The sequence below is a fragment of the Ictalurus furcatus genome, chromosome 7 (genome assembly GCF_023375685.1).
Source record: "Ictalurus furcatus strain D&B chromosome 7, Billie_1.0, whole genome shotgun sequence".
Lineage (NCBI taxonomy): Eukaryota > Metazoa > Chordata > Actinopteri > Siluriformes > Ictaluridae > Ictalurus > Ictalurus furcatus.
In genome coordinates, this window is record NC_071261.1 from 22,016,576 (window position 1) to 22,041,052 (window position 24,477).

The 24,477-nt window shown below is 38.3% G+C and overlaps 1 protein-coding gene across 1 annotated transcript in view; it reads left to right on the plus strand.

The window, feature by feature from the left end:
• pcxb (pyruvate carboxylase b) overlaps positions 1 to 24,477 on the plus strand; it is a 255,749-nt gene that overhangs the window by 106,634 nt on the left and 124,638 nt on the right. The window contains exon 10 of the mRNA XM_053629257.1: positions 20,993 to 21,175. Within this exon, the coding sequence (XP_053485232.1) occupies positions 20,993 to 21,175 (183 nt within the window). The remainder of the gene's footprint in view (positions 1 to 20,992; positions 21,176 to 24,477) is intronic.

Here is a 24,477-nt window from a genome sequence, read left to right on the forward strand (position 1 = left end):
TCGGCTGCACCCTTCGACCCACCTCAGCCATTGTAAGGTCATGATTGACAACATGGTCCACAATAGTGGCCCTTATTTCATCTGATATGCTCCTATGTCCTTGGCCTCTTCTGCCTCTTCCTCTGTTTTGCTGCCGTAACCTTCCACCACGCATCCTTACGCCTCTTCTTCCTCTCGACTGTTGACCCTGTTCATGTCCTGGTTGTTTATCCATTGTAAGAAATTGTAACTCTGTGTTGTGCTCTGTCTATATATGCTTGCCAGTTGAAGCTTCATGTGATGCACCTTTGAGCTATTTTAGAAAACTGGTTGATCATTGGTTGATCTTTACATTCACTTTACATTCCCTTCATTGGTGAAAGTCCAGATTCACCTGCACAATTCATCAATTCAGGGCACATTTACAAAAAGTGTAATAAAAATGTGTAGAAAATCTGCTTGACACTTTATGACAACTAGTTCAACCCTTTTGTATTTAATGAGTTATGCAAGGAACTAATCCCTGGATGTTTTAAGGGGTAAGACAATTCAAGCGAGAACCATATAATATATTTTGATCAACATAACATCAGCAATTCATAATGCAGACACTTGTACATAATCAATTGAATGAATGTACCGAAGTATTTTCACTTTGTTCAAAAGAATGAGAAATTGCTTTTATGAAGTGTCTAGATGATGTGGAGTTTGAACAAGTAGTTTTGAGTATTTCAGTTGTGATCCGAGAAATGCACCCAAGCGACTGAGAAATGCAGATGAGTAGGGATGCTCCAATTGATTGGCCGCCGATCTCACGAACCGATCACAATTTGATGACGTAAAACACATGATGGCGTTAAACTTTAGAGCTGTAGTCATGTCATCACCAGTGTGGAATTTTTACGTGGTCTCAAGAAACAATGAAAAATTCGCCATTTGCCGTGAATTTTTTATATTTAAAGGCCTATTAAAATGTTCATTGTAAAATGAGTATTTGTTGTGCTTATTTATTTGATTCCCAGTTAAAACAACAATCTACAAAATTTTATAATATATCCAAGTCAACATCTGTTGTAATGCTTTATCTGAAAGGTTAACAGAGACGATCAACAGAAAGCTTACATATCACGTATATAAAGTTGAACGATCTGTATCGGCCAATCATGATGACAAGAAATCAGTAGTCAGTATTGGCTGCAAAAATACTGATCAGAGCATCCCTACAGATGAGTGCTTGTTTATACAGGGGAGCACACTGAATTACCAATATCATAGGCATTATGTTATTAATTAAACAACTCAAAATAGCGAATTTAAAATGTGTTAAAATACATCAACTGCTTGCTTTTATGACCTTAATGTAGTGTCTCATAGCTATGTTAAATTGTGTCAGTGCCTGATATAAAAACAACAGTTTTCATCCATGAGTAAGCTTCATGCTGTCTGTGGCAGTATATCAAGTTCATCTTGAAAAATAATAGAATGTGCTGGATTGAATGCTATTATTATTTGCTGAATAGTTAGGGTAGAAGCTATGTTATTAAATTAAGACTAATTTGATGTAATTATGTCATAATTACTTCCAGGTCTATTCATGAAGCAATGTATTGGAAATATAGCCTACTAAACTCCTATTAAATGTTTATTTCAAAAAGAAAACTAAATTACTTTCTTCAGTCCATGTATTACTCCACTGATTTTAATCCACTGATGTTTTCCGTGCTTAATGGCAAGTTCTTGTGTTTAAAAGCTGTGGTCTAGACATCACTGAAAAACCCCACCTTGGATGTTTTGACTGAAGCAAAATCTTGTGGCGTGAACTACACACAGGTGATTTACATAATCTGAATTGGCCACTCAGGAAATCAACTTAAGTACCAGCATAGTTCACTCTACCACGCTGAATAGTTTTGTTTTTTCCGTGTGGGATACATTTTAAAGGTTGTATTTATAACCCTAGGACAGATGTTCTCCCTTCAGGAAATGTTCAGGAAAAGTAGAACCTCTTTCAAGAGCTAGACTTATTAACCATCCAACATAATAATTGCTACTAGGACTAATGTCGACTAGAAGAAGAAGCCTTTATTTGTCACATATATTAATATATAATTTAATCAGCATAGTGAAATTATTTTCTTCGCTTATTCTTGTGGAGCAGAGAGGGTTAAGGGCCTTGCTCAAGGGCCCAACAGTTGCAGCTTGACAATGCTAGGTCTTGAACCCTGACCTCTTGATCAGTAACCACTGACTAGTGTGCTGTTTGGTCCTAAGAGAAAATGAATTCCTTCAACGAATCCTCAAAGGTTCTTCAGAGAACCATATAACAAAGGCTATCCCTTTCATTAAAGAAGTACCATCCAAAGAACCCTTCAAGAACCATTTGTTTCTAAGAACCCATTGAAGATTGATGTACTGTACAGTCTTGTAGAAAAGCATTTACTCTATGGGCACCTTGAATATAGTTTTATAGAACCATACAACAGAGGGTACCCATTTCATAAAAGTGATTCTAGCTAGATATTGTTTTTTTTCATTGTTTTCTAGCGCCACTCATATTGTACGAGTTTTTTTTTTTGCAAAGGCTCTTTCCGGCACCGAAAAGTTTTTGATTTTTTTTTTAAGTTACGACAAATGGTATCTCTTTCAGAAAACATTCCAGGAGCTCCTAAGTTGTGCAACAGACAAGTATTCGCTATATTGTCAGGTGATTGAGAGTTAAAATCCCAATAAAACCACAGCCAACCATGCCAGTCCAAGCAAGCATAATTAGAAGTACTCTCAGGTTAAGAGGAGGCATTACTCCCTCTTCTGTACAGTAGAAGTTGCATAAGCATGTGGTGAAAGAGCTGCACATGCCCTGAAGACGCATATGATAGCCACCCAAAGAACCCTTCAGGAACCCTTTTTTCTAAGAGTGCATTGAAGGTTGATGTGCTGTACAGTCTTGTAGAAAGGCATTTAATCTGTGGGATCCTTGAATGTTTTCTGTAGAACCATACCAATCCCTGAATAGTAGCAATTGTAGGTGATTAGCTAGTAGTTTGGAGAAAAAAAGCATAATAAGAAAAGAAACAGTAGAATGAGTGTAGAAATGAAGACCACTTAAGCAAAAAACAAAAAACAAAAAACAAAACAAAAAAAAATGAGAAATAATTTTCTTAAAAGTGTCCTTTTGGTACCCTGGTAATAATAATAATAATAATAATAATAATAATAATAATAATAATAATAATAATAATAATATAGATAAACAACTAAAAAAAATTAACTTTAAAATGAAGCATTTTGAGTGGTTTTTAAGTTTGTGTGTCAGAGACAGTATTCCTCTGTCCTCCAATGATTACAAATTTGAATTTATGAATGAATAACACTTTTTAACTGTTTAATGTTATGGAATGCCTGTGAGACTTCAGGACAGACTTCTGGCATTTGCCCTTTCCAGTTTCTCAGTAACATGACAAGCTGTGATGGGGAAATATATTGACTTTTACAAAGCGCATACACTTAAGACTACTTCCATGTCTGTTAACTAAATGTTTCACAGAAAACGCCACCATATCAACTATTACACTGGATGTACTATTGTTATATTGTATATAGTAGCTGCTACTATAGAAACTGTAACAAAGAATTGCAGCACCCTTAATATAGAACACCTTACTGCATCCCTAAAAATGTGGATCGTGGATTTGTTACCATATGGTGCAGTACCTCAGTTTCTGTTGTTTGCCCACGTAGGTAATTGTTTCACTTCTAGCACTTCTTCGTTTTCATGCTATTTGGGTTCTCTTTCCTTGTACTTGTTAATTGTTTTTTACATCCTCTGTTCTTTTCAGCATTAGTTTGCTCTTGTTATATGTTTCCCCCTTCCTTTGCCTGGATTTGAATGGTTCTCTCTCTCTCTCTCTCTCTCTCTCTGTCTCTCATCTACTCATGTCTTTGTCCCACTTCTTCATGGCAGGAGTGAAACCAAAATGGCAATTCAATAGAGAGGTGTGTGTGTGTGTGTGTGTGTGTGTGTGTGTGTGTTTGTGTGTGTGTGTGTGTGTGTATGAGAGAGAGCGAGAGAGAGGGTGGTTATCAACACAAACAGATGAGAGAAATGGAGACGTATAAAGACGGGGGACAGGACGAGCACAGGGGAGTGAGAGTGGAGTGTGGGAGTGATGGAGGCAGGAGGTGAAGAGAAATGGCGAGAAAGAGGAGAAATATGAGTGTGTGTAGGTGTATCAAAAGGGCCTTTAAAAAGTGGTACAAAGTATGTATGGGATTTCCTGGCTGTGTGTGTGTGTGTGTGTGTGTGTGTGTGTGTGTCCTCACACATAGTAATGAGTGCGTTACAATGAGAGACATTACATAGAATGCACAACATCTACTATTTGCATTCCATGTACAAAGGCATCTGTTTGTGTTGGTGTGTCTGTGCGGAGAGATCGTCATGCATCTGTCTTCACATGGATGCTTTAAATGCTTGCCAGAATAGAAAACAGAATACACTGTAAGCACTCATTGCTGTGTGTTTGTGTGTGTGTGTGTGTGTGTGTGTGGTGTGTGTTTGTATGTGCATATGTGTGTATGTTTGATAGACAGACACATGCCAGTGGAGTTTGTGATGCTCCGGCTCACAGATGCAGCAAATTCAGCAAACAAACTGGCGAGGCATAGGGAACAAAGGGAGGAAGCGGGGAAAGAGGAGGAGGAGGGAAGGAAAGAGACAGGCGCAGTGAGCGTCTTATTTTTGTGCTTAGTACAGCATGTGCCGATGCTTATTAAATTTCATTTTCCGACAGTGGCACACACACAAAAGTGTTTACTGTGCGACACATATGCTCACACATTTTCTTCCATGAGCAGAAGATGTGGGCAGGAGGCAAACAAACTGACAAACAGCATTTTGAACATTTATGGCGGTTTTCCAGCAGCGCCTCCAGTTGGTGTGTTCACACGCATCGCCTCAGCAACAATTTAACGCTAACTTTTTTTGCAATTCAAATAGAATGCAAACATTTCTGTTACTGAATTTTTCAATAGATGTGTAGCTCAGATTTGGGCCATGTAGGATGATGTATATATGAAAGCAAAGTTTTTTCCATTTAATTAGATGGAACTCTGCTCATTTGGATCGTGGAGTAAAAATGATGAGACTACTCATTTTATAAGAAAAATTCTTTACTTATTCCAAGGATGCATAACGGATAGAATACAAAGCACAGCTAGAGGTGTAATGGGATTCAGAATGCAGCTAGAGTGTGTGTGTGTGTGTGAGTGTGTGTGTGTGTGTGTGTGTGTGTGTGTGTGTGTGTGTGTTGGCTCTGAAAGCAGTAATAGTATAAGCCCATCTCTCAATCCATCCATCCATATTCTAAACCGCTTATCCTACACAGGGTTGCGGGGATCCTGGAGTCTATCCCAGGGAACTTAGGGCACCCTGGATGGGGTGCCAACCCATTTCAGGGCACAATAACATATATATACTGTCACACGACTGATAATCTGGAAATGCCAATCGATTTCCAGAGCCTACAATGCATATCTCTGGACTTGGGGAAGAAACTGGAGTACCCAGATGGAACCCCCCGAGGCATGTGGAGGACATGCAAACTCTGTGCAAAGGCTGGAGGCAGGAATCCAACCCCCCAACCCTGGAGGTGCGATTCAAATGTGCTAACGACTAAGCCACCGTGCCCCCTCATCACTCAATCTAAAGAGGATAATTATAGTTCTATTTCTATCCCTCTTACTCAACTGTGTGTGCGTGTAGGTGTATGTGTGTGTTTGTGTGCTTAATTGCTTGTGTGCAGTAGAGATGCATAGAGTAAATGTGAATCGCTAGGTACAATCATGCTGCACTGTGTGACACTGTGTGTGTGCCGATTGTGTATAGACTTGTATAAACATGTGATTGTGTGTGTTCCTGCATACGGAAATGCATGAGATGATGATTTGAGACCAGTTTTATTTGGACAGTGTAGTGTGGCAAAGATCCATTCTTCAAACATATTCTCTTACTCAAGATTAGTTACTGTCAACAATATCACAGACTGTGCAAATTATTATTATTTTTTTTTTCCAATTTTCTCTTTAGTTGCTTTATAGCATCTGATTTTATAGGTAGTGTGTGAACCATTTCTCATCATCAACTAGTCTCAAGCTAGCAAAAGCATAAGAATTCACACAACATAACATGTTAGCATGACTGACATATTTAAATTTCCTCATGCATACATAAATCTAAAGTGGTTCACAAACTTTCTGGACAAACAACATTCTGCATTTTCTGCAGCCCATTTCCTTGACCATCCAACATTTTATTAGCTTAGTGGTTAGTACGTTTTCCTTGCACCTCTGGGGTTGGCGGTTCAAATCCCACCTCCGCCCTGTGTGCACAGAGCTTGCATGCTCTCTCGGTGCTTTGGGGATTTTCTCTGCGTATTCCCTCAGTCCAAAGATATGCATTGTAGGCTGATTGGCATCTCTAAATTGTCCCAAGTTTCTCACCTTGTTCCCTGAGTTCCCTGGCATAGGCTCCATGCTCCCTATGACCCTGTGTAGGATAAGCGGTATGGAAAATGAATGGATATGTAAACTAAGAGACTACAAACCAAAGGATTATTGCCTGCACTGACTTACCAGTTTAATGGGAAGTGTTTTTATAGAAAAATAATCCACGGGTCCAGGTGATACGGCTTGAACTGAGAATTAAAATATATTCATATTAAAGTTTAATTAGGTTATATTGAAAACATACTTAATATTATGCATTATTTTGTGTGCACATGTGCGCACCAGCAGTGCAAGTAGCAATGTTCACACACTCGCCGGCGGAATTCCTACATTAGTGCAGTGTGTCAGAATAGTGACAGAAACTAAAATAGCATGTATCCTATTCATTGAAGTGTGGCTTGTTGCTCTGAATAACAGAGTTTCAATATATTAGCACACAAAACCTTTCTTCGACTTTTCTAATATTCATCTGTAAAATAAATGAATGAAACAGAAGAGGAGATTCTGAGTTTCTCTCATGAGCTCATGTGTAAATCAAGTGATTCCACATTGGGTCACAACCTCTAGTTTGGAAAGCTCTGGACTAGGGTAATTAAATAAACACACACAAATACAAGTACACACAAGACAAGGGGACTTGAGTTACCGACTCACATATCTCAACTTGTGAAGATTTGAATTTTCAAAATTCAAATAAAAGACTAATGAATTAGGACGAAAATACCTCAGCAAATGAACAAAACTGTTCTTTTCCTACCTTCTGTATGCGGTTTTGACTGTCAGTTCCAAAATGTCACGTCAGTATTTTATTGCAGTGCTCTTCCTGTGCTGTTTGCAGCGCTATGGAAAAAAAAAAGGGGCAGTTTTGGGAGCAGAGCTATTTTCATAGAGCAACTAAAAGTCTCCAAAATGCAGATAAGAAAACTAATATGGTTCATTACAGTGGATTAGAAAATGTAATGAAAATGTCCAGTTTCTAAAACTATATCTAAAATGCACAACACAGAGATGGGTTCTACAGTATTTATCCTCACATGATGCACAGAGTATGTGTTTTATTAGGAAGCTAACATTAACGCAGCTACTGACGAGTTGGTCATTGGCACTCAAGCGTAATCCTTACCCTAGCTTTGGCAAGGACAGGTTATTCACTATGTTGGAACTATTATTGTTGTATCTTACCCCAAAACACCCCAAGTGTGCACGTGTCATGATACAAATTTAGCTTGTGCGTTGGGAGAGATTAGGATTGGGAGAAGATCCTCCACTACACAAATGTTTGAGTCTGTTGCAGACCTTTATATGCTCTAGTGTTTCTATCCATATTTGTTTGAACTCTTGTTTACAGTAGTAATGCAGTAAGATTTGCAGTTATTGACATTAATTATCATAGACAATCAACTTTGTCTGTTGTAAACTGTCGAAATAACTGCATCGTAGTTGGATTCAAAGACAAAAGTTATATTTAAATGGCACCAATAATCAAAATATGCGTTTTCTGTATGCAGTATATGTTTTGTTGTCCAGGACCTGGGTGTGGGTGGATACCCAGAGGATACAATCATGTGTGAAATAGGTCTGTTTGAGCAAACTATGTTGGTTAAAAACATAAGTTTGCCCCAATCAAACTGGTTGAATTTCACGTTGAAAATTTGCCATTGTAGATATTAAATTGTTTAAAAAAAAGTCTCCTGGATGTTATGTTTTGTCCATCCATCCATAACATTTATCCTATACAGTGTCACAGGGAGCCTGTGATAGATAGGCTCTATCCCAGGCACAAGGCGGGGGACACCCCTGATGGGGTGCCAACTCATATCCGGGTACAATCACACACACACACTATAGACAATTTGGAAATGTCAATCAGCCTACAATGCATGTCTTTGGGCTGGGGAAGAAAACCAGAGTACCTGGAGGAAACCCCCGAAGCACAAGGAGAACATGCAAACTCCTCACACACACAGGACAGAGGTGGGATTTGAACCCCCCACCTCAGAGATGTGAGGCAAACGTGATATCCACTAAGCCACTGTGCTATAATGTTTCTTCACAAACACCTTTAGTGTGATGGACATGGCTGAAATGACGTATGCAATAACTGTAGCTGAAAAAAAAGGTAACCAAATTTTATAAAACACTCAGAAATAGCAAATGATACTATGACATGTAATTATGTTATATTTATGTTTTCAATACATGCACGCAAAGGCATTATTTTAGTCCACATCTTGTGTATAGTTTCTCACATTTAATAGGAAGAAGGCTGCATCCTGTGCAGTGTTTTCCCAAGAAATAATATAACAGTTTTTGTTATAATGTGTGTGTGTGTGTGTGTGTGTGTGTGTGTGTGTATGTGTGTGTGTGTGTGTGTGTGTGTGTGTGTGTGTGTGTGTGTGTATGTATGTGCGTGTGCGTGTGCGTGTGTATGTGAGTGAAATAAAAAGCCTACTGCTAACAACGTAAGTGATATCTTGACTCAGACTTCAGATCAGAGACCTAAGCTCAGACTCAGATTCAGACAAAAAGTGATTTACGAACATCTCGAGACAATGATATGAGGGAAAAACAGAGAGACAAAAAAAAAAGTGTTCAGCTGTGTTTTATATCTAGGATTTTGGCTGTGTAGAAGGAGGAAATAGAGACGTAAACATTTAAAAAGAGAGAGATAGAGAGGAAAACTAAAAGATAGAGATGGAGAGATAGCTGGAGCTGGAGGCCAAGCAGCAGAAGGGCCCTCTCCATCACTCTTGTTTCTCTTGTCCCTGTTCTGAGTGATTCATCATCCTGCCACGCTCAGACATGATGATCAGATCTCGTCATGCCACTCTCCCTGCCGCAGCAACTCAAACCACTGATAATGTTAATGAAAACGGTAGTGGTGTTTGTAAAGGTCAGCAGTGATACGGAAACTTGTGTCTACTCGTTCACCAGTACAGAGACTGGGGGGATTGAGACTTCTACGTTAATGCCAACTGGTCATCATACATCATTCTGCCAGGCCTCTGATCAGCACACACACTGAAATTCTGTACGACTGATTACATTTCATGACTGAATTAGCTATCAATTAATTAATCCGTATCTACATAATATTAAACAGCATCTGTCTTAGCTTAGCTGATGTTAGCTAATTAGCTGGTATTAGATATTGTTTTATAGTTGACTCATGAGATTAACGTTCATATTCTTTAGTCTTGTTTGGTTATATACTGTGGTGACGTGTTAAGACACTGATTGATTGGTTTAGTTAGTTAGTTTATAATTAGCATTTAAAATATGAACCTGTGATCCAAAGGATCACTTTTATTCATCAGTGCACCTATAAGATCAATTTATTTTCCCCTGATAATTACAAGACTGCCTATAGAAAATAAAACACTGCCACGATCACAAGCTGTACACGTAAAACATGGCTGGAAGGAGGCATAGATTACAGGGGGGTTCACAATGGCAAAAAATACAGTTTACACTGTTCAATAAACAGAGAATAATATTACATATTACAAGGCAAGAGTGCAGTGCTGCATGGGTAGCATGTAGATGTAGAACAATGTTTCTTTTTATGACAGGTACAGTATTAAAGTATTCACAGAGTATATGCAGATATGCAAGATAGTGTATTTTCTAGGTTTTTCTAGATTGTTCATTTTCTAGATTTATAAATGCAGGTAATCAAGCATGCAAGTGTTGCAGAAGGAAAAAAAAGCATTTGAAAGAATATAGGTATGATGTAAAAGAAGTGCAATAAAAAGATTTGGTTTATAATTTGGCTGAATAGAGTGCTGCAGGAACGACATTTTAGCACTTCCGATCCCATTTATCCCGTCAATGGGTATTTTAAATGGGTTTTTGGTTAAATGTATGAAATAAGGTCTGTGGTTAACATAAGCTCAAGATATTTTCATATTTTATTCTATGACATAAAATACATCAGTAATACCCCACTACGTGTTTTGAAAAAGGCGGTTGCTAGGAAGTGGCTAAATGGGACTGCAGAGGTTGAGGACACTAACCGTCATCACGCCAAACAGGAAAATTCATCTACTACAACCTCGTTGAGTTTGTACTTGTGCTCTTGCGACTCAAACTTTCCAATTTGTAGATTTATCTATCTCTAGTATTTTCCAATTGTAGTGTTGGATTTTGGAAAATCAGGCAATGTAAATATGTAAGTCACGCTATCAGGCATGGATTGTTCTACAAAATAATGCAACATGAACACAAGATGCTAACTTCTGGGTTGGCCTACAAAAATACATCACCCCTGCAGCACTCTATAATTGCATATAAGTGATTGTGATGTCAGAAGCAAAAATTATAATAATTTTAGCCATATATGTTCAACCAATTTCCCATCATGCCCTTCTGATTAAACAATAAACAATATCATATGACAGCTACAAACTGGGGGAAGATGAAGGCTTACACATAAATGCTTCCTCCGAGACATATGAAGCGAGCCCATCATAGGGCAGCGTAACACACACAGAGGAAGGTACTATCTGCCCTATTCTGCATTCATGAGCTCACAGATGCTCACGATTGGCTAGTGCGATCAGTTTTGTGCTGTTGGCATTAGTAGTGTCCCTCATGGTTTGACATTGTTTTTACTGCTTATTCAGAGTAAATGAGAAGTAAGGAATAAGTAAGGAGAAAACTAACCAGAGAACTAGGAGTACACAAATCAGTTATATTCTTTATGGTATTTTTACAGTAAATTTACAGTATACATTGCTAAACATTCACATATGGGAAACAGGGAAAAGGGGAGCAAACAAAAGCGAGATATTGAGAAAGAGACTATCAGATGTCAGTTGGAATTACATTTGAAACGGACTGTAATCCCCCCAACTGTAAACATGCTCTATGCACTCAAGATGCCTCATAGAGGCTGGAGTCAGAAGGAAACTACATCATTTGCAAGAAAAATACAGGGGAGGACACAGGAAAATGAAAAACAAACATAGCGGCCTACATGAGGACGCATCCGTCTGAAGTCAATAAGCGAGATTCAAGGTCAACAGTGAAAAACAGGAAATATAATAGGATGGTCCTGTGTCTTGCACAGATACAGTTCCAGTGAATGGAAGTTGTAAAAATGACAAAAAAAAAAAAAAAAATAGAATGTTTTGATGAAACCCTAAGCAAACAGGCCTGCTGAAAATAATCAGAAATGACGAAAACAAAAGGTCAGGAAAACATCAGGTGGAAAGCCAAACTCATTCAGACTCACAAAGACTCCATTTGAAGCTTCATCATGGTCTGAAGGGAGAGGAAATTGCCAGCGAGGGAAGTGGAACGCGAGGAAGATGAAAGGAGTTTAACACTGTAACATGGTAGCACTGTGAATACCCCAACCCTCGCCTCAATCAATACAACCAAATTGAAATGACAAAATGAAAGGATCCTACTAGAATCAGCAAGACGACTAATATTTAACAGCAAAGCTATGGAGAGAATAAAAAATTCTGAGCTAAAGAGTAGCAGGGAATCGCTGACTTGAGGTGTAATACAGATAATGAGCAAGAAGAAAGAAAGGACAAATGAGGACAAATTCAGGCCGAGAAGAGATGAGGAGAAAAATGGTGAGACGGGGTCAGTGATCAATCTACAAGTGTGGAGCAAAGGTTTTATGCCTTGTTAAAAACGCTCAATTTAACAAGTATGCATTAATTATTTTCAGGACGACAAGTGCTGTGGGGAAATGTCAATGATTCGTGTAAAGTGCTAAGTTTCAGTGTTTAATTTATTAAAGTAATGAGATCAACAGTAAACATTAGGAAGAGACAGAAAATACATAGAGATCAGGCCAAAGGCTTGAATTGACTAGCAGATTTATCTTCCTTTTCTGTAATAGCTGATTATTTGTTTTCTGTCTGAGGAGGAGCAGAAGTGCAAGTGAAACGAGCGATGGAAATACAAATTTAATGAAAGAAAACTACAGAGTGCATAAAGAGGAGGGAGGCAAGTAATTGAGGCGGGGCAGCAAAAAATGATGAAATAATATAAACCTCGAAAACGATCCATAGTGATGGAGTGAGAAAGATGGCACTTTGAAATAACAGACTATACGCATGAAGCCTGGATGTGATTGTAACAGGATATTTTAGCATGAAAGGGAAAGACAGGATAAGAGAATGGATTTAGAAGGATAAGATTGTACTTGTGAGGAATTGGAAAGTACAAACAGAAAAAGCAAGAAATGGGTTGAAAGTTAAGAATGAGGGGAAAGATTAGGACTTCAGCTTTAGTGTTGAAAAAGTAAACTCCTGAAAATAGAGCTCGGTTTGGGCCTGTCTTCAGCACTCTTCTTTCTTATTCTCTCCATCATGTATTTTTCACTCCTGGGAGCCTTTGATGCATCAGCTCAGCTTGTCAAGTCAGGAATACTCTTTATTTTACAGCATAGGAAGAGAAACAGAGAATAGTAACTAGAGTGAGGAAGGAAGCGAGCAGTGTAATAGAGATGCCACGGAGCAGTGAGAGAGAGCACATGGGCGGGGGCAAGGAGGAAAAGAGGGCCACTATAGGTGTAGTGACCTAGTTTAGAAGCAGTGGGAGGATGTGTGTAATGGGAGAGAGAGGGTGAGAGCAGGCAGGCATACACTGGCAGTCAGCCATATTGGATAGTCTGGTTTCCATGGTGACAGAGGATGAGGAGAGCAGTCTTGTTGGATGCTTGAGATGTTCAAGAAGCACATATGAGTGTGATGGTCAGGTGTCTGCAAACTTTTGACCATATATAGTCTATATTAGACACCCATAGGATCAGTATGGGATAATACATACAAAAAAAAAAAAAAATGCTGGATTAGATATTAGTGAAAAAAAGAGTGAATTCAATCAGATCCTGTAACAAATCTGGAAAAAAAAAAAGATTGGATTAGAATTGATTTTAATTATTTTGTTAAAAATATAATTTAATACATTAATTTGAGGGGGGGCATGGTGGCTGAGTGGTTAGCATGTTTGCCTCACACCTCCAGGGTTGGGGGTTCCATTCCTGTCACCGTCCTGTGTGCGTGGAGTTTACATGTTCTCCCAGTGCTTTCGGGGCTTCCTCCAGGTACTCCGGTTTCCTCCCCCAGTCCAAGGACATGTGTTGTAGGCTGATTGGCATCTGTAAACTGTCTTTAGTGTGCGTGTGTGTGTGTGTGATTGTGTCCTGTGATGGGTTGTCTAGGGTGTTCCCTGCCTTGTGTCCCAAATCCCCTGGGATAGGTCCCACGCTCCCCACGACCCTGTGTAGGATAAACAGTACAAAAAAATGGATGGATGGACACATACACTGTAGGCTGTGACATTTCACGCATTTCAGCAAGGAATTACTTCCCGCATGCTGAAGAGTTTCAGACAAGTGTCACTGGACACCTCAGGTTATCGTCAGAATTTCCGTGTAAATTACATTGGCTGTTTTCCACTTATGGAAAAAAAAATGTGCGTGTGTGTGTGTGTGTGTGTGTGTGGTAGTACAGAGTGACATCATTATTTCATTAGTCATTGACTTTGCTTGACCATTTACTGGGTTATATTCTGGTTTTCTTGTTGCACTGGGAATTAGTCTTCTATATTTGTGGAAATAGGTCAGATTGTTGTTTGATTGTTGTTTATATCATTGAGAACAATGATATACAGTATATCTGATTCTGAAATTGTGCATTGCTGTATAGTGTATAATTGGTGGTCTTAACAAGAACTTGTCAGGCAATTTATTTGAACTGATCTTGATGAGAATTTCATTTAGCACAATTTCAGGAGTAAAAATGCCACTGTGGTGAAATGAGAGAAACTCAGCATGGCTGAGGAAAACTATACCACTTGCTATTTCAGCCTGAGTATATAGAAGAGCTTCTTGTTTTTCTTTGATTTTGAGTGCACTTCTACTTAAAGTGTAAAAAGCTGGAAATCAGATCTGTGACAACTGTGTGAAGACACACCCTCTAAGAAACAACATACTATCAAATTAGTACAAATGTGGACAAACTATGGCACTGTAGTACATTAACTGATCTTGTACAAATAAAGTTGCATGATATATTACAAATATCTAACCCAACCTTAAGTGTAGTAAATGGTTATGAATTTGCAGGCGTGAGACCATGTTGTTCTTAAGATGTACCAGGTTACACAGCAAAATCCCCAGTGTTGAGTTAACACCCAGAGTGTTGAATTTACACCCTATAGTGTTTATATAAGTCCAGTGGATACAAATGAACACGCTGGGTGTTAATTCAACACTAGGGATTTTACTATGTAGAACATTGCTTCTAATGTGTTTCCAGATCAGTATATTTTCTGTACATTTTGCTTAATTGAATGAGAGGTATGCAACAAGCAAGTGTCTTCAAAGGTCTTTTCTCCTCCTTTGAACATTATGTTTGTGAGCAGCCGCTGAGGGAGATTCTCAGAGCAACACAGAGTTCAGTTAAAGAAACTTTTAACAGGAACATCCAACTAAACCTGACATAACAGAAGCAATTTATTTTTGTTCGGTATATATATTTGGGGCGGCTGTGACTCAGGTGGTAGAGCGGGTTGTCCACTAATCATAGGGTTGGCGGTTCGATTCCCGGCCCACGTGACTTCACATGCCGAAGTGTCCTTGGGCAAGACACTGACCCTAAGTTGCTCCCAATGGCAAGTTAGCGCCTTGCATGGCAGCTCTGCTACCATTGGTGTGTGTGAGTGTGTGTGAATGAGACACAGTGTAAAGCGCTTTGGATAAAAGCACTATATAAGTGCACCATTTAGATATTTCAGCCAGAGGGTTTGTGTGTGTATTGGAGCATGGATATACATCATTTCAATATCAGTCCCTCTCTGTTGTTTGAAATACGTCTACAATATGTAATTATTACATGAAATCTGTAATGAAATGTGATTAAATGTGTCTTTTTTTTTTTTTGTATTTGACTGATGGATCTGCAACTGCAATAGCTCTGACTTACTGGGCCCAATTAAGTCAAAAGATCAGACATTGAGAGACAAATTTTTCAGCTGTCAACCTCACTGCGGTGCAGTCTGTATGGAAAAATCCTATACCTTTGGGCATCACTTGAACAGTGGTTTTAATAAAGTGTTTTGCAATACTTCTGAGATGCTCTAACTGAAAATGCTTCAAGGTCTTTTGGAATAGCGCTCTCTCTGTCTATATATATTCTTTTATGCTCAATCCACAAAGTCCTTCCTAGCCTTTAATGACGATCAATATGAAGCGAGCTAGATTGAGAGAGTGGAAGGTTGTCAGCAGAGTGTCTGTATATTTTTGGGACCCTTTGTACAGGGGTAATTGGTTTTAAATTGACAGGAGGTATTGGAAAGTGTACCTTGTGTCCACTGGTAGGTTTTACCCAATAGCTCGAACAGCAGGAGACTAGACAGAGAGAGACAAAGACAGTCAGAGGAGGAAGAGAGAGCAAGAGCTTTAATAAAAGAGACAAAAGGTCATAAGCTGGTGTGATAAAGGAATATTTCAAACTGATTACAAGAATGCCTAGGCATATTTCAGCAATAAGCAGGCAGCGTGGTGAGAGAAGCGTTTGACAGAGGGCTGTGACAGAGAGCGTAAGAATAATAAGGAGTCTGGGACAGGATGGCAATAGTATAATGAACATAATTGGACCCATGCTGATTTTGTGAAGAAGGCGACATTCTATCATCATTTCTACCTTTCCATATAGTCACGTTTGATTATGAAGACCAGACAAATGATTCAAGGCATGGATGATTAGCTGAAGGATGGGCTGGGTAATTGTATCACCGTTGCTCAATAAAGTCCATTCATTGAGCCCATAATGAGATTGTCATCGACCAGTGATTGGACGACCATACAAGGGTCCACACTTTTTATGTCCTTCATTGATCCTGCTTGGCAGAGAATATTACCTTAAAAAGCAAGGAAGGTCTGTGAAAGGAGTGAAAGAATAGATGCTCTTCAAAAAGATATCAATAGTGTCTGTGGGAGACATGTTCTTTTTGGCTTGTTGAGAATCACATTGAAAACATGGCATTGGCTGTAATCTTTCAGACTGATGTTTTAGCATGGCATGGTTGATGCCGGTATAATAATGATGTATAAACCTTTTGATGAATCTGACAGCATTTTTAAAAGACCTCTCTTTCTCACACAGTTTCCATTTAAGTTTGTGTTTTTTTTTTTTAGCTTGATATCGTATTAGAACACATCATAGCACCTTGCAAAATCTCTGTGTGTAATAGTGTATGTCACAAACACCAATGAGCAAAAACAGAATGTGTGTTTTGACACATAATACATAATCCCCCAAAGACAAATGTATCAAAGTAAGCTACAAAATACTGCAACTGGGAAATGTATTGAAATAAAAGTTTGTAAAAGGAGGATGAGATCAGACATTCAGTTCAGTTTTATCTGTATAGCACTTTTTAAAATAGACACTGACACTAAGCATCTTTACAGAAATCTAGGTGTGGATTTAGATCCCTAATAAGGTGACAGTGGCAAGGAATAACTCTCTGACTTGAGAAAGAAACTATGAGAGGAATCAGACTCAAAAGGGAGCACATTCTCATTTAGGGGGATTATACTACTATTTTATTGCTACAACTGCATACTGTGAAGACAAACAGTACTAAGTGTGTTGTAATGTTGTTCAGAATGAGTATATTATGAATTAGCACAAATTGGGTGAGCACAGGGCAATCTTTATGATTACAGGAGCAGTTCTTACAGTAGGTACAATTCATTAGTATCCAGGTGAGATTATAAACTGAAGAAAGGGTGAGTCTTGGGTGTGATTTTTTTTTTTTTTTGGGGGGGGGGGGGACATGCAAATCTTTATAGTGCACACAGGTGTTCTGGTGAATGGTAGAAAGGGTTAGGGTGAGGTTAGATATCCTTCAGATGTCACACTAATAATCTGCACTAAATCCTAAAGGGTCATTTTTTTGTGTTTTTGTAAAGTATGTAAAGTACTGTATTACAGATATTAACCTGCTGCTATATTTTCTCTTCTATATGTTTAGGAGAGCACATAACTATAACATATATTAGCATAGCCTGTTAACTAGCATCCTGATTCATAGCTAATTACAAGAATGCTGAATAATAAAGGAGTATTGCTGATCAATGAAAATCTTTAAATGGTTTAAAATCCACTAACAACAGTCATGTTTTTCAACATGTTGCATATAAATGAGTCAGTCAACATGTTGCTACATCTCCATTTCCTCTTTGCCAAGTCAGCCAGCCATTTGGAAGCTGCTGCTATTTATGAACTGTTCACAAACAGAAGGCGCTTCTTTTGTTTTCAATTCTGGAGAGAATTTTTTGTAGAGTAGCTCTGGTGTGAATGTCTGCTCTAATGTCCACCAGGGTGTCACAAGTATCCGTTTACATTATGTCACTACGCAAAATGTCATACTTTTGACCATAATGCACAAATTCCAAGCTAGAATTTTGCAGATGCATGTATCTGTAATAATACTGACACAGTTAGAATCAAATATTAATTTCTTTGATGTTGGTAATAAGTGATGGATATTAAACAATGAGTTAGATTTTGTAAAATATTACTGAATAAATAAGAGATTCAAAAGAAAATCAGCTGCTTGCCAGACTTGTCATTTCCCAGTCGGCTGTAGAAAATATCTCACGGTTAGCCTGAATTTGGCACTGAACTATGTTACCCATGAACCCCAGCAAGTCACATTTTTCCCACCACATACACCTGTGTCTTATTTTCACCCCGATTATCACTGGTATATAAGTTCCTTTGTTTCAGTACCCTTTTAATCAAGGTTTTGTTGTTGTTTCTGTTGTCATGTTCGTTTGTTACTTAGAATATTGTGTTTTCTGTGTGTTTAGTCCTGTATCTCCTGTTTGGGTTTGTGTTTCTGTTTTTTCACTATTTTAGTTGCTTGTTTTCACTTTCATAAAATAAAGTCTGCAGTTGCATCTATTGCCTTTAGTTTACATTACAAAATATTTGGTCAATCAGGCAAATTAGAGGGAAGAATTCCACAAGGATGTTTTTTCCTATGTGTAAATCAGTGTGTTTACATGGACAACAATAATCCAATATCAACCCGATTGAGACAATACTCTGATTAAGAAACTAGCATGTAAACAGCAATTTTTAATTACCTTAATCCGATTAAGGTCATACTCGAAGTATACACAAATGGAATTAAGACGTGGAGTATTCCTGTTTTAGCCGTATTATCGACATGTATTACAGACATGTACACACCTTAATCACATTATTAACATCGTGTGAGAGTTTTCACCGCGTTTTGCGACAGGACACGATCACACACGGCAGTGCTCAACGGTTTGACGGTAAACAAAAGAGCACGGCTGCGTCCCAAACTGCGTACTTGCCTACAATAGGCCTGTAGTAGACGAAATACATGTATCTCAGCTACTATATAGTCGGTAAGTACACCATTTGGGACGCAGCCCATGGTTTCAAGCAGTCGTCTCTTTGCACGTACAGCATGACAAATAATTAACCGCACTTGAAGCGTTCATAAAAATTTTAAATAAAAACACCCAAAACTGTATATGGTACCATAACAAAGACAAACTGTATGTTGATATGTGAAATTCTGGAGGGACGTCGGACGGCGTGACGTGGTGACGTAATGACGTGTGATGTTAATCGAATTATGTTCTATAACATGTAAAACGGATACATGAGAGGAGTATTCTAAAAGCGACTCATGTAAACACCTTAATCACAATATTGTCTTACTCGGAGTAAGGTCAATAATTAGATTACTGCTGTCCATGTAAACGTAGTCAATGATAGATAGATAGATAGATAGATAGATAAATAGATAGGTAGATAGATAGATAGATAGATAGATAGATAGATAGATAGATAGATAGATAGATAGATAGGAGCAGCAAAATAATAGTTTGCAAATAAGAAACAATCAAGAGTACAAAAGTAAATACATTCAGTTAGATTATATATAGTAGTAAATATCTAAGTAAACATAACTGTAAAGTCTTCCAAGTAAATGTAAGTGATAGTGTGCAAATAGTAATAATTGGGCTGCTCTCTGGACAGTTTCAAGGTGGATATGGAAAAGAGGACACTCAACCAACTCACAGCCATTCTGGACAATGAACAGCATCCCCTCTGTGACGTACTACTTAAATAGCGAGGCTTGACATACTACTTAAATAGTGAGTCTTTAGTAGAAGACTCATTCAGCTCCGCTGTTGAAAAAAGAGGTACAGGAGGTCATTTGTACAAACGGTGATAACACCGTACAACAGCCCATCACTGTGCTGGGACACTATTTGCACTGAGGCAGTCTTAGGATAAGCTCATTGGACAATAGTTGAACTACCACCATCCATTATCCATATCCATATCCATATGTACATGCAGTGCCAGTCCTCTCTATATGCAAACTACACAAGTTGTATAGGGCCCCGAACCATCAGGGGTTGACCAACAGTCTGTAAATATTTTTTTTATAACATGCAAATATAAATGCGGATTCAGAAGTCTAGGACCGGCACACTCACTATTTAAGTAGTATGTCCAGACTCGCTATCTAAGTAGTATGTCAAGACTCGCTATTTAAGTAGTATGTCATGGAGGGGATGCTGTTCGTTGTCCAGAATCTTTCAAATCCGTTGGAAGATTTAAATGAAGATGATTTGACAAAAAAGTATATATTGCACAGAAAAATATATTTGTAAAGTAGTATATTTCATGTCCAGTTAATGTTAATATATAAAAAAGTTGATATTATATATTACCAGTTTGATGTTCAGTGATGAAGTAGAAATGCTTTTGTTTGTGGTGAGTGAATATGAGACTAACAGGAGGTTTTTATAATTCACTCAGTGTTAATATGAATTAATAACATTCAATAAGTTAAGAAATCTTACTTTAATCTTCAGAATTTAGTTCATGTGTTAATGTTAATTAGAGTAATGTGTTTTCTGTTTATGAGACCAGTTACTGTGAAACAACTTGTTGAAATGGAGAGAATAAAGTTTTTATTTGCATTTCTTTCAGAATTCTTTTAAATTCATTATAATTAATTTTATGAGAATGCATCAAAGGCAGAACTATCTGTATCGGTTATCGGGATCAACTGAGAAATTTAGTATTGGTGCATCTCTAGTAACAACAGATATGCAGCAAAGTAGATATGATCAGCAGAGCATCCACAATACATTGTATACTGCAATTATATAGTGAGTTATAGTGAACAGTAGTGCAGTAATGCCACCAAGTGTAAAAATGCAAATAGATGTCCGATGAGCTTATTCAAGGAATTGGTTCTAATTCAGTATGCTCTCAGTGATATTCCCAGTGGTATACAGTACATCCATATGCAGAATTGATATGTGCATGCATACATGTACAGTATAATGCATATGCATGAGTCTACACCCACACCCACAACCCTTAATGCTACCACTTCTTTAGATATGAAACTTTATAATGTTGCTGAGATCACTAACTTTAGCTTTGCTCTATATAAAAAATGTTTGCAGGTGTTCAGGAGTGCAGAAGGAATGGGCATTCGCTTAGACAGCGCATCTGCATTCCAGGGAGCAGTTATATCACCGCATTATGACTCCCTATTGGTTAAAGTCATCTCAAGTGGGAAGGACCTGCCAACTGCAGCGAGTAAGATGCTTCGGGCCCTGGCAGAGTTTCGCATCCGTGGAGTGAAGGTATGTTCCACCTGAATAGCCATCTGGTTCTCTGTACTGCCTCAAAAGCACGTTGGTGTAATGCATGTTGGTGTAATGCAGTATATAATCAGGACAGACCATGATGTTTATAGGTTACGGTGTCATGTGCAGAAGTTCTACAAATGTCATATGAAATCTCCGTAATTGTTGCAGCCAGCAGCCAGTGTTTGTTGCTTGTTGTAATATCTTGTTTTACAGCTATTTTCATGATGGAGAAACTATCTATAATATAAAAACACTGTGGTAGGATTAGGGAAATAATTTCATCCTTTCAGTGTTAATCACCTCATTTGTCAGTATCCATTGTAATCAACAGTGCAGAATATGTAAGGTACAAGATGTCATATAAAGTGAAATCAGTTCCCTGTTGTTGTCTACTCATGGAACAGCTTTAATCACAGAGTGTGAGCTCCATCTAATTAAGCAATAACAATGCCTCCACTTGTCCTCTAGCTGCTGTTATCACCACACACTTTCTCCTGGATGCTCATTAGGTTTGTTATGTCAAGATGTTGGTACATGAAATTCCTAGACCTGAAGATCACTGGTGCTGAAATAGGCTACATGGAAACAAAACAGTGGAAAGAAGGATGCTGAGAGATAGTAACTACAAGTGACATGAGGTGTTAGTGCCCATAGCAACTGTCACCAATGGACAAATCATGCTAAAGGGTACCTTTTCTGTGTGTGTGTGTGTGTGTGTGTGTGTGTGTGTGTGTGTGTGTGTGTGTATGTGTGTGAGTATACATATTTAGTCCTAATGAACGTCAGCAGCTAAGGTTAGGTTTAAGTGTAGGTATAGCATTAATTATCTACAGTAATTATTTTATTTTTTTCAGTGGAAGGTTCCTAAAAAGATAGAAAAATTAACGTGTGTGGGTGGTTGTGCAGTTCAGTTTGTAAGTAATTAGCTACAGTAGTTACACAATTTTTATTGCTTTGGCTCTAGCCTCCAGCATCTTTAATGTCAACTGAAATTAGGCTATGTAGGTAAATTGCAAAATATCATCTTTAATAATGAGGTATTTAAAGTTATTTGTGGTGTAGTATGAGGAAATAAGCTGCACAGTTGTTGAATGTGCTAGAGAGTAAACATTTTAGAAATATGTTTACACATAAGCTTAAATAAAATAGTAAAGTTTAATATTTACATTTATAATCTGTTCATGCTCAGCCAGGTCTGTAAAATTGTAATTCAGTTCCATCTTTTTGCAAGAACTTATGCCTTCAGACTTCAGTAACTGAAATGAATTCTCAATGGGATTTGGGTATCAAGTTGTCCAGTCATGATCATTCTACTTTTTTGGCCTTAAATATCCTTAGTTCCTTTAGTGGTGTGATTCGAGTCATTGGCCTGAGTTAAATATAAAGCACTATCCTCTGAGGTTGGAGATGAACACTTTAGGCTTCCATGGTTTCTGGTAAGTGGTGCTAGCAAAAGACCACACCTCTATTGTGGCCAAATTGAATTAATAATGGGTCTTCATCAGCTTGGGACATGGGTTTTCAAATAAGTCAGATTTCTCTATGATGGTACACCACATAATAGAGTGGCCCGAGAATTCGATTTACCACCACTTGAGACTAACAATATTTTGTTTATGTTCTAGTCAAAGCTCACTTCTCTTCAGGCCCAATGACACATGACAAAGAAGATTATCTTCACCTTTATATCTGATGTCTCTGTTGTACCAGTTCATTCTCCTTAACAGCAGCCAGATATGTACTGGTTTTGGTTCTATCGCTCTCATTTATTTGGTTGATGTTTGTATATTCCACCAATATGTACACCAATTCTAATGAGCCATTTAACCAAGAGGCACTTGAACTTCACGTGCCCCCACAGTTTATATGAGTTTGACATGAAAACTTATTCTGGGTCAATGCACATAGGTTCATCAGGAGAACTGAAATTGCTTTTGCCCCTGCCAGGAATTTTAGTGGATTTTTTTGGGACTTGGAGTAGCACCATCCATCTGCTGTGGCTATCCTGAGGAAAGGGTGACCTCTGAATGCCATGCAGGCTCCAGCATATCTCTGGGGACCTCAATAGTTGATATCCATGTACATAATTTGATTGGATTTCAGAGGTGTGGGTGAAGCCATCCTAGTGATAGTATAAAGAGCGATACTTTTAAGAGCCATGGGGGTCACCGTCATCTTCTTGGTGACAGACTGCAGTCTAAGGACCAGTTCAGGTCCTGCTCCTACTGCTGGAGAAAGGTCTTAGGGGAGTGTTGTTTCACCACATCCATCCTCATACAACATGTGAGTTCAGAGACAGATCAAACTGTTTTAAAGTTGCTTGAGTTTAAAAGGAAGCAACCTGTTTGTGATTGTGAGTAAATGGGAAATCAAAAAGTATGACTGCTTAATACAATGTGAATTCAATCATTACATCGATGAGTACATAGACACATTAATACTTTTAGCCAGCTCTATCCATAGTTAAAGAAAAAACATGGTTTCAGCAAAGAACACGCCAAACTACATTTCAATTAACAGCCATACACATGCTACAAATTAAACTTCCAGCTTCAATGCTTTATAAGCTACCATTTTAATGATGAATGTAAGTAAATTGATGCAATAAATGTGCAAAATAATACACATGTATCATATCACACTATTTAATATGCACCAATTCTTTAAATGCACTTGTGTTGACGAGCTGCAATCGTTTATTGTGAAACTAATGCGTGTAGCACAGCATGGATGCTCCTTATAGTATAATGATGGATGGAGAATGCAATGTTTACAGCAGCGTCTTGGAGGTTTTGCCAACATTTTCAACTCCGGTCTGAAAATGAGCTGATCTGACTCAAAAGTAGCTTAATGGCATTTGATAGTGATGTGCAACTTGCAGCTTCAAAAGCACTCTTGCACACAGTGCTGGTCATAACAAATTCAATCTGGCACAGTACAAGGATTTATATTTTATTTAGCTTAAGAGGACAACAAAAGTAAATGCAGGAAAAAATTTATTTTGGAATGGATGGGAGTGGGATTTAAAAAGCCCATACATACATCTACACAATGCAGTGGTGGCTTGACGGAGGCAGTGGTGGCTTGACAGTTAAGGCAACGGGTTACTGATTGGAAGATCGGGGGTTCAAGCCCCAGCACTGTTGGGCCCTTGAGCAAGGCCCTTAACCCTCTCTACTACAGGGACGCTGTATCATGGCTGACCCTGCGCTCTGACCCCAACTTCCTAAGATGTTGAGATATGCAAAAAAAAGAATTTCACTGTGCTATAATGTACGTGTGACCAATAAAGACTC